Source organism: Macrobrachium rosenbergii, chromosome 58 (genome assembly GCF_040412425.1).
Source record: "Macrobrachium rosenbergii isolate ZJJX-2024 chromosome 58, ASM4041242v1, whole genome shotgun sequence".
Lineage (NCBI taxonomy): Eukaryota > Metazoa > Arthropoda > Malacostraca > Decapoda > Palaemonidae > Macrobrachium > Macrobrachium rosenbergii.
Window position 1 is genome coordinate 18,030,597 of NC_089798.1, and position 16,893 is coordinate 18,047,489.

Below are 16,893 nucleotides of genomic sequence, written 5' to 3' on the forward strand. Positions count from 1 at the left end.
ACTGCCCTTATAACACTACTGTCCTAACAAACTTTTAGTCTGGTCTGTCAACATGATGAGTAAAGTCTTGCAGATTAGGTCATCTCTCTCTCTCTCTCTCTCTGTGTACATGAGCACAGGAGATAAGTTCTCGCTGCTTCTGAGGCTTTATCTAAGAACTGCTTCTGAGGCTTTATCTAAACTCATTAGAAGTTGTGTGTTGCCAATTTGTGGCAAGAATATTTTGCATCCTAATCTAAGTCTAGAATTCAGTAAAACTAACCAAAACAAATTTTCTTCTCCTGAAAACATAAGTACAGGTCTTATTAACTTCTTGTTCAAATTTTAAATTGTCTAGTCTTCTCAGTAACCACCTTAATGATACTCATAAGCTTCATTCATGATTCTTGCTGCCTAATTACAGATCTACTGCTCCTTTCAGGGTTATGGCCCATCCCTTTCAGTTTTTCCCTTCACTGTTCCCTATCTCCCGAACCAGACCTGTGAGTTACATTTAACAAACTCAAACTAATACGGGTACTATGTGCCACCCACCCACCTACCAATCCGAGAGTTGGGCACACCACTTGGTTGGGCTTTAATGGGAATCACCAGGCCCCAAGAGATTTAAACCTGCTTTTTCTGCCTGATGGTGATACTAAGAAAGGTTTCCTCTCTATTTTGAAATATCCTTCAAGGAATCATGATGGGAGAGCTAAAAATGGCACAGCCAATACAAAATACTAAAGCCCTATTTAAATTCCATCGTGTTTGATAATAGGAAGAACAGCAATGACCGGGTAAACCAAATGCATGCAAGTCTTCCTATGTATGCCAGCGTTCAGAAAAAATTCATCACATTAAAGAGGAAACACAAGCATGTGGAATGTAACAAGGAGTCTCTCATCTGACATTTCTAAATGTCTGAAACAGTTGATGACTTGGGTATCATAAAGTTATTAGTCTATGACAAATTTACTTTAAAAGCCACTGATTTCTCAAAAGGTCTCCAGTAAGTCATGCAACTATTAAACCACGGAAGTGTCAACTGACTTGACCAGAGATCTTGGTAAAACACAAAATGAATTAAAAGACAAAAAATAAAGCCTCAAAAATCTTGTTTATACCACTCGAAGGTCACAATGAACCTTGCAGCTATTCAACATGCTTGCATATATTAACCAGGTAAATATCAGATAAAAAGCGAGTGACCAACTGTTGCTTGAATCAACAAAAAGATAAAGTATCTACTGGTCACCAGTATGATTACATGAACAGAATCAACAGACAAAACTTAGGGGAAACTGGTCTACATGAAACCAAGATCCATTCAGGCTTTGGACACTTTTCACCAGACTTCATGGCTCCAGTAGAAAACTTATAACCAACCTTCTGATCAATTCTGATCTCACTCTTTTAGCAAACGAGCTAACTTATTAACATGTATTTTAACCATACAAATGGATTTATAGTATGATACACTGGAATACATATTTTATCAAAATGAAGATGGTGATTCAGGCAGAAGTGCATGAGACAAAGGAGTGAAGAGGAACTAGTTTCACATTTAACCCTGAAAAGTGATGTGCTGAGAATTGATTAGGTTGCATTTTTACCTCCCTGGGAAATAATTTTACCTCTTAATTAATTACCAAAAACAAAAAATTCAACTTTTTCAGAGGCTCTGATGCAAATTTTAAACTTCCAAACTTTGACATGGGAATAAACCAAAATAATACTTTGGAAATAGCAGAAATCTGTATTTGTATAATTCTTCCAGTTTCCTTCCTCAATGATTGCAATCATTTTTGTGGAAATTTTTCTTTACTCAATACAGACTAGTTCTGGCATAAAATATCAGTTTCAACCCTCAAGATGTGAATCTGAATTTTCACTGTGAAACAGGAAGATAGAAATGTTCTCCTTTCAGATATCTCCCACATAATTTTGCATGGCACTGTAAAGGGGTATTTCAGCAGTTTAAAACTTTTGTCTTCTCTCACATGGTTTTTGGGTATTTTCTATGGATTCATATGATTTTAAAACTCTACATTATATATTCTTATTTCTAAGTAAACCAGTCCATTAAAGTCTGTGTATTTCTCTTCCCATGAGCACCAATGGGAAGCTATCTGTTGTAAGTTCTCTTACAATATCGCCTACACAAAAAACTTTATGTATTGCATGGAGGTAGACTATCTTTCATACTGTTAAACTGGGATTTCTAAATTAATCTTGCAGTAATTGCAACTTCCAGTGCAATTTTCTAAAATTACAGACTTTACAATTCTGAAGTCCAAGCAGTTCAAGTGATTACAGTCGAAATAAAAAAAAATCAAATCTACAGTACTAACTTTTCAGTTCGAAAAACTGAATTTCCAATTTATCTTCAATAACTAATTTTTCAATTTACTAAAACTGACAACATTTGATTATTTCTAGTACATGTAATTACATTCTGTTTTTAAACAAAGGCCTGATAATGCTAACCATTATTTCACTATAAATTTTTTAATGTGCTGTTCTCCCCCTAAAGTTAAATACTTATTTATTAAGACTAAGACCCCTCTTTCCTCAAGCTCAATTCTAATTATATAGGATATAGTTACTGAAAAATAACCATCCTATATAAAAAACATATGCAACAGTAAAACATAGCCACTTTAGCAGTATTAATGAAATTATTGCGGTCACCGTTATACCAAAATCAAGAATAACCACAATAATACATGCTGTGTTCTTTGGGGCTTACAAAGGTGCTATAGTAGGCTTTGGAAAGATAATATTCTGCTCTATCCCAAAATTTAGGCAGGAAGCTCGAGTTATCAGAAAATATTTGTTACAGTCAGCAGCCTAAAGTATGGTTTACGACCATGTAAAAAATATCTCCGGTGACCACTGAAACAAACCAGGGAAACACAGACAGTAATTGCACATTATAAAAATGAACTAAAACTCCATTTCAATAACAAAATAAATGATTTTTAAATATGTTTGCACTATACATTAACTAATTCCCACGACTCAAATTACCTAACAGTTCACTTTCAGCTAAACTAATGAAAACAGGTATCACATCCCTGACCTTACAAAGATGACACTGTTTCCAAAGAACTACTGTTTCCTCCCATCCAAAATTAAGGCAATACTTTTTTACAAGTAAAAAAACATACTGTACTCTATTTGAACAAACACCCTATGGTAATTGGAAGGAACCAAACCTTGTCTCGAATGAATTACTGGGAAAAAATCAGCACTTCTTCACAAATCTTTGCGAATTAAATTTGTACGAAGCCTACAAGAAAAGTTATTGTGTAAATTCATTTACAATAAACCAATCAGAACTAAAGTATCTATGCAAAAAGGGAAGCCATCAGTTACGGCTTATTTTATGCCAATTACTAAAAGGAAAGTAAACTAATATTTTTTTTTTTATATTTAGTTTAGATTGAATAATGTTTGTGGCATTAAAATATTACAATATGCTTAAAGTATAGCAGATTTTGCTTAATGTATTAATGTAGTTAGGTTGTAAATGGGGATAATTCTAAAAAATCAATTTTATCAACAACCTGCTGCATAAAGTGCAGATGAGAAAGCTCAAGGACTAATAAGACCTCTCCTCATGACCACTGCTTTAACAAGCAGGAAAAGGAATATATGTGAGTGCACATATATACAAAAGCAAATAATTCTCCATTAAAGAACTCTCCTGCCTACAAACAAATAATCAAATAGCTTTAACAGTTTGATAAATACATTTTCTGATGAATGTAAACTGGATGGACAAATGTTAAATATTTACAAATGATTGATGTCTGTGAATGTCAATTGCTTGGCATATAGATTGTAATTATACTGTATATATTTATATTAACCAGCAGGAACCATGAAGTAGTGTAACAATATACATGACAAAGAGGATTATAATGGCAACTCAACGAGGAGGAATGGGAGGAAGAGCAAATGAAAGATAAAAAAAAAAAGGAGAGCAAGTTGTTTACCGGCAGCTTCCTCCCCTTTCCTCTCTTCAATTGGTAATCAATCAAGAGTCACCAAAATCAACAACTATCACGTCTTTACCTCCTCTTTAATAGAAACACCATCATCAGTGACCTTTACCTCCTCTTTGGTCTTTCCTCCAGCTACATCAGACTTCTTTAATTCGGTTCCATCATCAGCAGTTTCTAGCTTCACTTTTACGTCAGGGTCTTCAACATCCGACTGTATTAAAGAAAGTCATGAAATAAATAGGTATTCTAAATATGAAACAGCATGGTATGAAAAATTATTTTAATATGGTGACCAGTAAATATATATATGTGCAATGATAGAGTTTTGCATATTCAGTTTACATACAACTACTTACATATCCATTCTTCACCATTCTCCTGGTTCAATAACAGGAAAGTTTAGGGAGGTTTACTCCAGAGTAAAAGTGGTACAAAGAGAGTGTGTATTAAACACAAGTTTTAGCTCATAAAGGCAAACTGAAATTGTATGTTGACTGGCTTCTGACAATTTTTTTCTGCTTATTTTTATCACAGCCTTATAATCATATACTGCCTTACTCCTGTGGATGAGGAAATACCCATTTACAGCTAATAATTCAAGACCAGACCTCTGCTGCACAACCAGTTCTGAGTATGATACCCAAATTACTATCCCATACTGTACGACTGCCATCAAGCCAACTTCTTTGTTCTTCTCTGAAACACAAGAAGGAATGCCATTTTTGTGCTGTTTATGCAATAGCATTATTTTTTTATTCACCCTTCTGTATGTCTACTGTCTTTCCTCAAGAGTTATTTGCCTTCCTCATTGTGTTTTACTTTACTGTGAGTTTGGAAAAATTTCCAAAGCACAAGCTAGGGAACTGGTGTCCGACACTTTATCCTGTGTTGTAGTGAGAGCATTCCTTTTTCTTCTGATTTCTATAAGTTCTATTTAGATTTTTATTTAGCCTTTCCTTAACTTACCAGGTGTCTTGTACATATTTGTGGCAATTTTTCATTGCTTTTGTTATCTAGCAGCTTTCATGGGTAATGTTTCGGATTCCACAATAAGCTGTAGGTCCCGTTGCTAAGTAACCAATTGGTTCTTAGCCACGTAAAATAAGGGTAATGTTAATCAAGTGGTCTGGTAAAACTCTTCATTTTTTAACCTCTTCATTTTGGTTATTCCGGTTTTAAATCTTTTTTAGTACATTTCCTTGGGCACAATAACTCATTTCCTTGTGGTTTTCTTCAAACTGCAATTTTCGTTTGCGACGGATTTCTGTGTTCCCCCTTCAGGATACGGAATTACGTGAGGTGGTGTATTATCGCCAGACTATTACTCCTTTATATATTTTGTTTGGTAGGCTAAGTTATTTGTTTAACTATTATATATATATTATATGTCCCATTTGTGGGGGTTTTGTTGTTGCCCCTTTATCGTTATTATTATTATTATTATTATGATTATTATTTGTATGTGTCCAGTCTTTGGAGTATTGAAGTCTTTGTAGACCAGTGTATTGCTGTGGCGTATTTCGTTGGTTTAGTTTATAAAATTTAGGTAGGAGGTTAAGGATTTTCCTAGTTGTAATTTCTCTTACTTCTTTCTTTCTGCATTATAAGTAGGTAGTGGTTTTGTTTAATTGCCGGCTATAAAGACTATTGAGTAATTTTGAGACGTTCTTTCTTTTTTCTATGTTAGGGTCTAGTTATTAGTTTTATGAGATACGGTATCATTGCCTAAATATAATTTTTACTATCTGTCCTGTGATGCAAAGGAAGTAATTTTTTTTTTTGGTGTTTTTTTTTATAAATAAATATTAAATTTTGCTCGGTGTTTCCGTTTCTGCCTTAACTGTGTGTCGAGTGTGCTATTACCATCCTTTCCAGTTGGCTATTTTATTTTGCTTAAACCTGGAAGTTACGTCACCAGCCAAAGGGGCGTAACAGTGGGCCACTTTAGCTTTCTTTCATTTATTAACCCATGCTTTGTTTAAGGCTCTTTTGTTTGTGTGCACTGGATCTATCATTCATAGGGTCGGGGATCATCAAGATATTTGTATAATGGGTGGGTTAGTTAATTTTATGCCTATTACGGTGTATGTTCATTAATTTAGCTAATTTAGCTCTCTGTGGGTTTCCTTTTCTGGCTGGCTTTGACTCTAAGACTTGATTTTAGAGGTGGCTTTCTTGAACCCTTTAAATGAGGTCTGTTTTTGGTTAACCCTTTAACACCGACTGGACGTACTTTACGTCGACAAAAGTTGTCTGTCGGGTGCCAAGTGGATGTAAAATATGTCGAATACAAATAGTTTTTTTAAATATTCGTGGAAAAATACTTATAGGCCTTGTTTGCGAAAAATTTTAAATCATGCGCCTTGAGGGATGCTGGGAGTTCACGGATCACGCTGTTGTTTTGTTTACAAGCGTGACCCAGCTGCGTATGCGCAAATTTCTTTCTTATCCCAAAAGAAAGCATCAGCTAACTCGGCTGAGAATCTCAGAAATTCTTTAGTCACTTTGTTGTAATTTTTGCACCGTTTTCTATTAGCCTTTACATAATGTTTTATATATGAAAATGTGCAATTTCATGTAGAATACAATAAAAAATAACTCATGGCTGTATCTTTTATCAATTTTGACATATTTTCATATAAATCACGATAAGTGCCAAAATTTCAACCTCTGGTCAACTTTGACTCGACCGAAATGGTTGAAAAATGCAATTGTATGCTAAAACTCTTACATTCTAGTAATATTCGATCATTTACCTTCATTTTGTAACAAACAAGAAATCTCTCGCACAATATTTCGATTTATGGTGGATTTTTGAAAAAAACTTTTTTCTTACATCCGTGCTAACTCAGCTGAAAATCTTGTAAGAGCCTGATGCCGTCTCTTCCAAACACGTGTGTGTTCGTCGTCCATCGGAGTGGACAAGACAACAAGAGCATCTCGTTTTCTTTCTCTAAAGGAACGCGATTTCAACCATACAATATTTCTGTCTGTTTCTCCCTAACCATTGTTGTCTTGATTTATGTACAATCACCACTACTTGCATTGCCATGCAAGCATTCTAATCATGTACTCATAATGTTCCAACGAATCTTCTGCATAAAACTGTGTATGTTTCTGTTTGTGAAGATGCCAAACGTCTCGCCACACTGATGGACGACGAACACACGAACACACACATGTTTGGAAGAGACGGCGTCAGGCTCTTACAATCTCAGAAATTCTTTAGTCACTTTGTCGTAATTTTTGCAGAGTTTTATATTAGCTGTTACAAAGTTTTATAAATGAAAATGTGAGCAATTTCATGTACAATACAACAAAAAATAACTCATGGTTGTAGCTTTTATCAATTTTGACATTTTCATATAAATCAACATAAGTGCCAAAATTTCAACCTTCGGTCAACTTTGACTCGACCGAAATGGTAAAAAAATGCAATTGTAAGAACTCTTACATTCTAGTAATATTCAATCATTTACCTTCATTTTGCAACAAACGAGCAGTCTCTAGCACAATATTTCGATTTATGGTGAATTTTTGGAGAAAACTTTTTCCTTACATCCGCGCGCATAACTCTACTGAAAATCTCAGAAATTCTTTAGTCACTTTGTCGTAATTTTTGCACCATTTTATATTAGCCGTTACATAAGGTTTTATATATGAAAATTTGTGCAATTTCATGTAGAATACAAAAAAAATTCATGGTTGTAGCTTTTATTATTTTTGAAATATTTTCATATAAATCACGATAAGTGCCAAAATTTCAACCTTCGGTCAACTTTGACTCGACTGAAATGATCGAAAAATACAATTGTAAGCTAAAACTCTTACATTCTAGTAATATTCAATCATTTACCTTCATTTTGCAACAAACTGGAAGTCTCTAGCACAATATTTCGATTTATGGTGAATTTTTTAAAAAACTTTTTCCTTACGTCCGAGCTCTAACTCTGCTGAAAATCTCAGATTTCTTTAGTCACTTTGTCGTAATTTTTGCATCGTTTTCTATTAGCCGTTACATAAAGTTTTATATATGAAAATGTGCACAATTTCATGTAGAATACAACAAAAAATAACTCATGGTTATAACCTTTATCAATTTTGAAATATTTTCATATAAATCACGATAAGTGCCAAAATTTCAACCTTTGGTCAACTTTGACTCGATCGAAATGGTAAAAAAATGCAATTGTAAGCTAAAACTCTTACATTCTAGTAATATTCAATCATTTACCTTCATTTTGCAACAAACGGGAAGTCTCTAGCACAATATTTCGATTTATGGTGAATTTTTGAAAAAAACTTTTTTTTATGTCCGAGCGTTACAAATTCATGCATCATTTTGTGATAATATTTTCTCTGTGTTGCTTTGATCGTTTTACAATTTGTTATTTATCAAAATCATCGCAATTTAGTGTTCAATACAACGAAAAAAAAAAAAGTTAATTAGCTTTAACCGTTTTGCTCATAGCGCGATTTGTATACAATTATATATGACATTTTTTTTGTGCTGTCATATATTCCAATATTTATATATGATAATGATATTTTTATTTCTGAAGGTTGCATACTAAACTTCAGGCAATGAGAAAAAAAAGGAGCCAAATATGAACTCTTAATCTTGAAAACCAAGTGTGCTGTGATTTTTTGAAAAAAAAACTTTCTTTCTGCTTCAGGCTAACTCCCAAACCCCGCCGGCATACGGCAGACACTTTTGTAAATAGAGGCTCGGCGTTTAAGGGTTAATAGCTTTGACTACTGGTCTTACTGTCTGCTACAGATTTCATTTGGTGTGTTACAGGCTTAGTGGTGATATAATTTGAGTTCTATCTCTTCAGTGAGTGATTCTGATGTTTTAACGACTTGGCCTACACTTGGGTTGAGAGTAGGTGCTGTAGTGGGCGGGGCTGCTGATCCTTGGGATGTTTTCCCATCTCCTACTATAATTTGTATGACTATACAATTGCTTGCTTTGGCTGTTTGGCTGGTCGGCAGCTTTGTGGGGTATCCCTTCAGGTTAAACCCACAGTTAAATCTTTTTTCTCAATCTGTGATGTTTTTTTTTAGCTAGGAGGGTAGAGATAATTATAACTGCTATTGAGATAATCAAGATAATAAGGATGAGAGCTATTGCAATTAACACTGATTTTCCTGGAAATACCAGACTAATTGACTGAAGTCAATTGTACTATTTATACTTTATACTATTTAATTATCAGAATATATATACATAGTCAGTATAGTGACACTAGTAGGAAGCATGATCTAATAATTACATGTAGTCAGTATAGTGACACTAGTAGGAAGCATGATCTAATAATTACATGAAGTCCAAAGAACCAAAGTGGTAGGTTGATCTGTATACTGAATCAGAAAAATGGAATATATTCTATGGCTTGAAGGGCAGTAAGTATATCAGTGTAACAGTGACAGTCTTTGAAGTAGGGTGTGAAGACCAGTGATTCTCATAATTACATGAAGTCCAAAGAATTTCCAGGGGCTAGGCCTAGGGAAAATTTAAAATTTGATCTATATACTGAATTTTCTGAACAAGAGTGAGGAACTAATATTCAGTGATAAAAAAAGAAAAAGTATCGCCTTTTAAGGTTAGTTTCCTATAGTCTACCATTCTAGTTAGACTCTCTGAAGGGCAGTGAAGTTTACCTCCCTCCCTGTCCCTCGAAACTCCTTCTCTTTCTCAGTTTTTTTTTATTTGCCTAATCTGGGAGGGAATTTTACTCATAGATGCAAGGGGGCGTGGAGGAAGGACCAGCTCTTGGAGGGGTGGTAAAAAAAGGTTGAGAACCAATGGATTAGACACAAGAAGGGCATGGTGTGCTCAGGTTACTGTGGCTCCTGATGCTGGTAAAATTGCTGTATTAAGAAGGGGAATTTGAAAGGGGGTTGAAGGTATTGATTCCTGCCGGCGACCAGCATGTTCCTAGTTCTACCATGGGGGATAGTCTGCTATGGAAAAAGGTCCATAAAAATGAGAAGAGGACGACGACTTCAGAGGCAATGAAAATTATCCCTCATCAGAGGACGTTAACTACTTTTGATGTGTGGAGGCCTTGGTATGTTCCTTCTCGTGTGATATCTCGTCATCATTGAATTACTGTTATTATGGTTTCTGTTATTCCTAAGATTAAAAGGTCTACATTGAATAGGTGGAATCATTTTACAAGTCCAGTGGTATCATAGCTCTGCTGGATCCGGTAATGGGCCATGGTCTGATGTCTACTAGGTGGTAGGCATGATGTTTTGTGTAAACTAGTCAGAAGGGAGAGTTGTATTTATTTATTTCTCTCTTTCTCTCTCTCTCTGAGATGAGAGAAAGAGACTTTTTACACATATGTAACATGTATGCTCACTTGTCTTGTACAGTTTGATAGTTAAACATGACATTACTTTGTCATTCATTTTTCATAATTTCCATGCTATAAATACAACTTTTTGCATTTTAATAACTAGGAAAATACAGTAAAATATAGTAAATCAGGTAAATGCAGATTTTTGCTAATTGCAGGTGATTCTGGTTCCTAACCCCCCTGAATATGGGGGACACACTGTAATTGAAAATATAGTAAATCAGGTAAACGCAGATTTTTGCTAATTGCAGGTGATTGTGGTCCCTAACACCCCCCCCCCCCCGAATATGGGGGGGGACACTGTAATTTTATTTGCTCTCTCTCTCTCACACGCACACACACAGTGAGAACGGTTAGCATAGGCAGTTTCATAATTTACCTTAACACAATGCTCGTGTTCATATATAATGCACACTTCTACAGTGAAAAATATATTAATATTACAGTAGGCAGTCTCTGGTTTAAGTGGGGTAGAGAGAGAGAGAGAGAGACTTTCCCACCGCTTCCACCAGAATTTTTATGTGGGAATAGGTTCTAGAACCTACCACAATAATGCAAAAAACTGGACGTATTGTAAGTTGACTAAAATTGTCTGTCGAGTGACGAGCGGACGTACCGTACATCAACTACAAAAAATTTCAACCTTCGGTCAACTTTGACTCGACCGAAATAGTCGAAAAACGTAATTGTAAGCTAAAACTCTTACATTCTAGTAATATTCAATCATTTACCTTCATTTTGCAACAAATTGGAAGTCTCTAGCACAATACTTCGATTTATGGTGAATTTTTGAAAAAAACTTTTTCCTTACGCCCACGCGGTAACTCTGCCGAAAATTTCAGAAATTCTTTCGTCCTTTTGTCGTAATTTGTGCACCATTTTATATTATTACATAAAGTTTTATATATGAAAATGTGTGCAATTTCATGTGAAATACAACAACAAACAACCCATGATTGTAGCTTTTATCAGTTTGGAAATATTTTCATATAAATCACGATAAGTGCCAAATTTTCAACCTTCTGTCAACTTTGACTCGACCGAAATGGTCGAAAAACGCAATTGTAAGCTAAAACTCTTACATTCTAGTAATATTCAATCATTTACCTTCATTTTGCAACAAATTGGAAGTCTCTAGCACAATATTTCAATTTATGGTGAAATTTTTTAAAAAACCTTTTCCTTATGTCCACTCGCGGTAACTCAGCCGAACATCTCAGAAATTCTTTCATCACTTTGTCGTAATTTTTGCACCGTTTTATATTAGTTGTTACATAAAGTTTTATATATGAAAATGTGCGCAATTTCATGTAGAATACAACAAAAAAACAACCCATGGTTGCAGCTTTTATCAGAAGAAATATTTCATATAAATCACGGTAAGTGCCAAAATTTCAACCTTCGGTCAACTTTGACTCGACCGAAATGGTCGAAAAACGCAATTGTGAGCTAAAACTTTTACATTCTAATAATATTCAATCATTTACCTTCATTTTGCGACAAATTGGAAATCTCTCGCACAATATTCTGATTTATGGTGAAATTTAAAAAAAAAACCTTTTCCTTACATCCGTGCGTGGTAACTCAGCCGAACATCTCTGAAATTCTAACATTACACCGTTTTATATTAGTCGTTACATAAAGTTTTATATATGACAATGTGCGCAATTTCATGTAGAATACAACAAAAATAACTCATGGGTTGTAGTTTCTATCAGTTTGGAAATATTTTCTTATAAATCACGATGTGCCAAAATTTCAACCTTTGGTCAACTTTGACTTGACCAAAATAGTCGAAAAATGCAATTGTAAGCTAAAACTCTTACATTCTAGTAATATTCAATCATTTACCTTCATTTTGCAACAAATTGGAAGTCTCTAACACAATATTTCAATTTATGGTGAAATTTTTTAAAAAGCTTTCCTTATGTCCGCGCGGTAACTCGGCCGAAAATCTCTGAAATTCTTTCGCCACTTTGTCGTAATGTTTGCACCGTTTTATATTAGTTATTACATAAAAGTTTTATATATGAAAATGTGTGCAATTTCATGTAGAATACAACAACAAATAACTCAAGGTTGTAGCTTTTATCAATTTTGAAACATTTTCATATAAATCACGATAAATAGGAAAAAATTTGACCTTCGGTCAACTTTAACTCGACCGAAATGGTTGAAAACTGCAATTGTAAGCTAAAACACTTACATTCTAGTAATATTCAATCAATTACCTTCATTTTGCAACAAACAGGAAGTCTCTAGCACAATATTTCGAATTATGGTGAATTTTTTAAGGAAAAAAAAAAAAAAAAAAAAAAAAAAAAATTTATGTCCTCGCGTTACGAATTCATGCATCATTTTGTGATAATATTTTCTGTGTTGCTTTGATCGTTTTACAATTTGTTATATACCAAAATCATCGCAATTTAGTGTACAATACAGAAAAAAATAACTCATTAGCTTTAACCGTTTTGCTCACAGCGTGATTTGTATACAATTATATATGAAATTTTTTTTACTGTCATATATTTCAATATTTATATATGATATTTTTTTTCATTTCTGATGGTTGCATACTAAACTTCAGGCAATGTCAAAAAAAGGATCCAAAAATGAAAATCTTAAAAACTAGCGCAATGATTTTTTAAAAAAGAGAGAGAGAGAGAGATGAGACACTTTCATAAATGAGGCTCGGCATTTAAATATCATTTCTAAGTCAACAAAAACATTATATGTGTTCCCTTAAAAATATATACATTATTTCTAACCTTTCCAGCCAAACTATGAGAGAGAGACACACACAAACAGTGTCTTTAATCTCCTGAGAATATTAATCCATTTCCCTTTACTGCAAGTGTCAACAAAAAAAATTATATGTGTTCCCTCTTCCTAAGATGCACTACTACCCTTACTGCGCATTTTTAAAACACTATGAACACACACACACACAAACAGTGTGCATAAATATGTTAACACCAACTGGTTAAAGAGACTCAAATTGAGAGTATCTTTTCCTGAGAGAGAGAGAGAGAGAGAGAGAGAGAGAGAGAGAGAGAGAGAGAGAGAGAGAGAGAGAGAGGGGGCTGAACTAAGTATCTATCTATCCATTTCTCACATTCTACCCTTTGGAGAGAGAGAGAGAGAGAGAAACTGATCTTTTACCCTTGGTCAGAAATGTCAAGTACTTAGACATATTTGACAGTTACACCCTCCCCAAGGATTCAAAGCTTTGGGTAAAATATTGGGGTTGATTTTGTTTAAAAATTGAAATAACTTACTATAGAAATGCATAAATGTTGTAATTACAGGATATTATTATTATTATTTTTATTTTTTTGTCCATACAGTCATTGTATTTGACTGGGTGGTTTTTATAATGTGGGGTTCTGGGTTGCATCCTGCCTCCTTAGGAGTCCATCACTTTTCTCACTATGTGCACTGTTTCTACTAGCAAATTCTTCTGCACGAGTCCTAGAGCTACTTTGGCATTTAGTTCTTCTAGATTCCTTTTCAGGGATCTTAGGATCATGCCTAGTGTTCCTATGATTATAGGTGCAATTTCCACTGGCATATCCCGTATCGTTCTTATTTACATTTTCAGATCTTGATACTTATCGATTTTTTCTTTCTCATTTACTCTGGTGTCCCACGGTATTGCCACATCAATGAGTGATACTTTCTTCTTGATTTTGTCAATCAACATCATGTCTGGCCTACTGTCACATAATACCCTGTCTGTTCTGATACCATAGTCCCAGAGGATCTTTGCCAGATCATTTTCTATAACTCCCTCAGGTTGGTGTTCGTACCACTTATTACTGCAAGCTAGCTGGTGTTTCTTACACAGACTCCATTTTGCTACTGAATGATGCCTCTTTTTGTACTGGTTCTGTGCAAGCACTGGACATTTGCTTGCTATGTAGTTTATGGTCTTGTCTTTCATACTGCACTTACTGCATATGGGTAAGATGGTATTTCCATCTATTGTTCTTTAAACACATCTGGTTCTTAGGACCTGATCTTGTGCCACTGTTAGCATTCTTTCTGTTTCCTTATTGCGTTCTCCCCTCTGTAGCCACCGCCATGTTTCATCGCTGACCAGTTCTCTAGTCTGTCTCATGTACTGTCCATGCATCAGTTTGTTGTGCCATTCCTCTGTTCTGTTGTTCATTCTCCTGTCTCTGTATATTTCTGGGTTTTCATCTACTTTTATCAGTCCTTCTCCCCATGCACTACTTAGCCACTTGTCTTCACTGGTTTTCCGATATTGCCCCAGTGCTCTGCTCTCGATGTTGACGCGGTCCTCTATGCTTCGCAGCCCTCTCCCCCCTTCCTTTCGTGTTATGCATAGTCTGTCATTGTTTATTCTTGGGTGTAGTGCTTTCTGTATTGTTATGTGTTTCCTAGTTTTCTGGTCTATGCTGCGGAGTTCAGCCTTTGTCCACTCCACTACTCCTGAGCTGTATCTGATTACTGGCACTGCCCATGTGTTTATGGCTTTCGTCATGTTTCTGGCGCCGGGTTTTGACTTGAGTATCGCCTTGTCTCTGCATATATTCTTTCCTGATCGAGTCCTTCATCTCTTGATGTTTTACATCATCTATTATTCCCATTTGGTAGCTTTATCCCTTCAGTCCTTGTTACACTGCCTTTTGTATGTTGACTAAGGTGCATTTTTCTATTCCAAACACCATTCTCATGTCCCCAAATACAATCCTTACAGTCTGGATTAGGGTATGTATTTCCTTGATCCTCTTACCATACAGCTTGATGTCCTCCATGAACATCAGATGGTTAATTCTGTTGCCTCTTTTCCTGAGCTGGTACCCAGCATCCATCTTCTGCAGTACTTTTGTCATGGGAATCATGACTACTACGAAGAGTAGTGGGGACAGTGAGTCGCCTTGAAAGATCCCTCTCCTGATGTTAACCTCTGCTAGTCTTATCCCAGAGCTTGTAAGTACTGTATTCCAGTTGCACACTGTATTTTTTGGGAAGCTGATGATGTTCTCCTTCTCTTACTATTCTTCATTACCATTTTGTCTATTAGGAGCTGGTCTTTTGTGCCCCTACACTTTCTTCTGCAGCCTTTCTGTTGGTGGGGGATGGTGTTTGTATTCCCTAGGTAGTTGTATAGCCTTTCACTAATGATGCCTGTTACTAACTTCCACATTATTGGTAGGCAGGTGACAGGCCTGTAATTACTTACTATATTTCCCTTGTTCTTGTCTTTTTGTATTAACCTGTTAAGCGTCACCCATGTAATAATACGTTTACTGCGATCTACTCGGTAGCGCCTTCAACGGGATATTACGTTCAAGACTTTAACTGTGCTTTTCAAGCTGTCAGCCTCGTAATAATACATTTACTCATATGGAAAACGTTGGAACATCATTTAGTAACACTCTCAGAACACGTAAGCTGTAATTGATGACTCATTTCCTGCCTGGCAACTCTTTTCAGTTGGTCGCTTGATGACTATTTTTTTTTCAGTACGCTTCGGGCGTTTTCAGAGACAACATGGCTTTGACATCTTCCGCAATGAATGTCACAAAGAGGAGGCGTATGTCTTCAGGTGAGATAAATCATATCCTAGACGAGGTGTCTGATACTGAAGACATATTTGATGATGAGAGCTCTAGTTCTGAATCCTCCAGTGATGAGGATATAACACTTTTCTTCTGATAGCGGAAGTGAAGATGACTTGTCATTGCCGAGTGTCTGGACTCAGAGAGGGAGAGAGAGAGATCCCTTTACTTTTGTTGCTGATCCCGGCGTGAAATTTTCAGTTGAGGATAAAGAGAATCCATTAGAATATTTTGAGTAATACTTTGATGATGAAATCATTGATTACCTCGTGAAAGAAACAAACAGATTTGCAAATCAGTTTCTGGATGAGAATGTAGAACATTTGTCTCCACAATCACGAGTACATAGATGGTTTGACACTTGTGCAAGCGAAATGAAAGTCTTGATAGGTCTACTTATTTTACAGGGAATTGATTCTAAGTGTGACAATTCAATGTATTTCTCAACACAAGAGAGTGTTTCTTCTCCTTTTTTTCGAAAGGTAATGAGTGGCCGTAGATTTGACTTGTTGCATAAATTCTTACATTTGGTTGACAATAGTACTATAACCAAAGGACCAAGAAGAAAGTTAGCAAAAATAAAGCCATTCATTGATCTTATTTTGAAGAAATTTATGAACAATTACATTTCAAGTAGGAACGTTTCTGTTGATGAGTCTTTGTTAGGCTGGAAGGGAAATTTATCATGGGTTCAGTATATACCAGCTAAACGTAAAAGATTTGGAATAAAGTTTTATGAACTTTGTGAAAGTTTTACTGGTTATATATGGATCTTCCTGTGTCTAATAGAATTGTTTCCTCTCTTATGGACCCTCTTTTGAACAAGGGCTATTGTTTATATACAGATAATTTTTATACAAGTCCAACATTGGCAGATGCACTTGCGGATGAAGAAACTGACACTGTCGGTACTGTAAGGGTCACTAGAAAGGACGTGCCAGCAAA

The 16,893-nt window shown here is 35.4% G+C and overlaps 1 protein-coding gene across 6 annotated transcripts in view; it reads right to left on the bottom strand.

The window, feature by feature from the left end:
* Positions 1 to 16,893, bottom strand: part of LOC136837154 (lysine-specific demethylase 2A-like) — a 255,225-nt gene that overhangs the window by 33,155 nt on the left and 205,177 nt on the right. For 4 of the 6 annotated variants that reach the window (XM_067101812.1, XM_067101813.1, XM_067101815.1 and 1 more), the window contains exon 15: positions 4,063 to 4,203. In XM_067101812.1, coding sequence (XP_066957913.1) covers positions 4,063 to 4,203 — 141 coding nt within the window. The remainder of the gene's footprint in view (positions 1 to 4,062; positions 4,204 to 16,893) is intronic. The other 2 variants (XM_067101814.1, XM_067101816.1) reach the window with 1 other exon arrangement.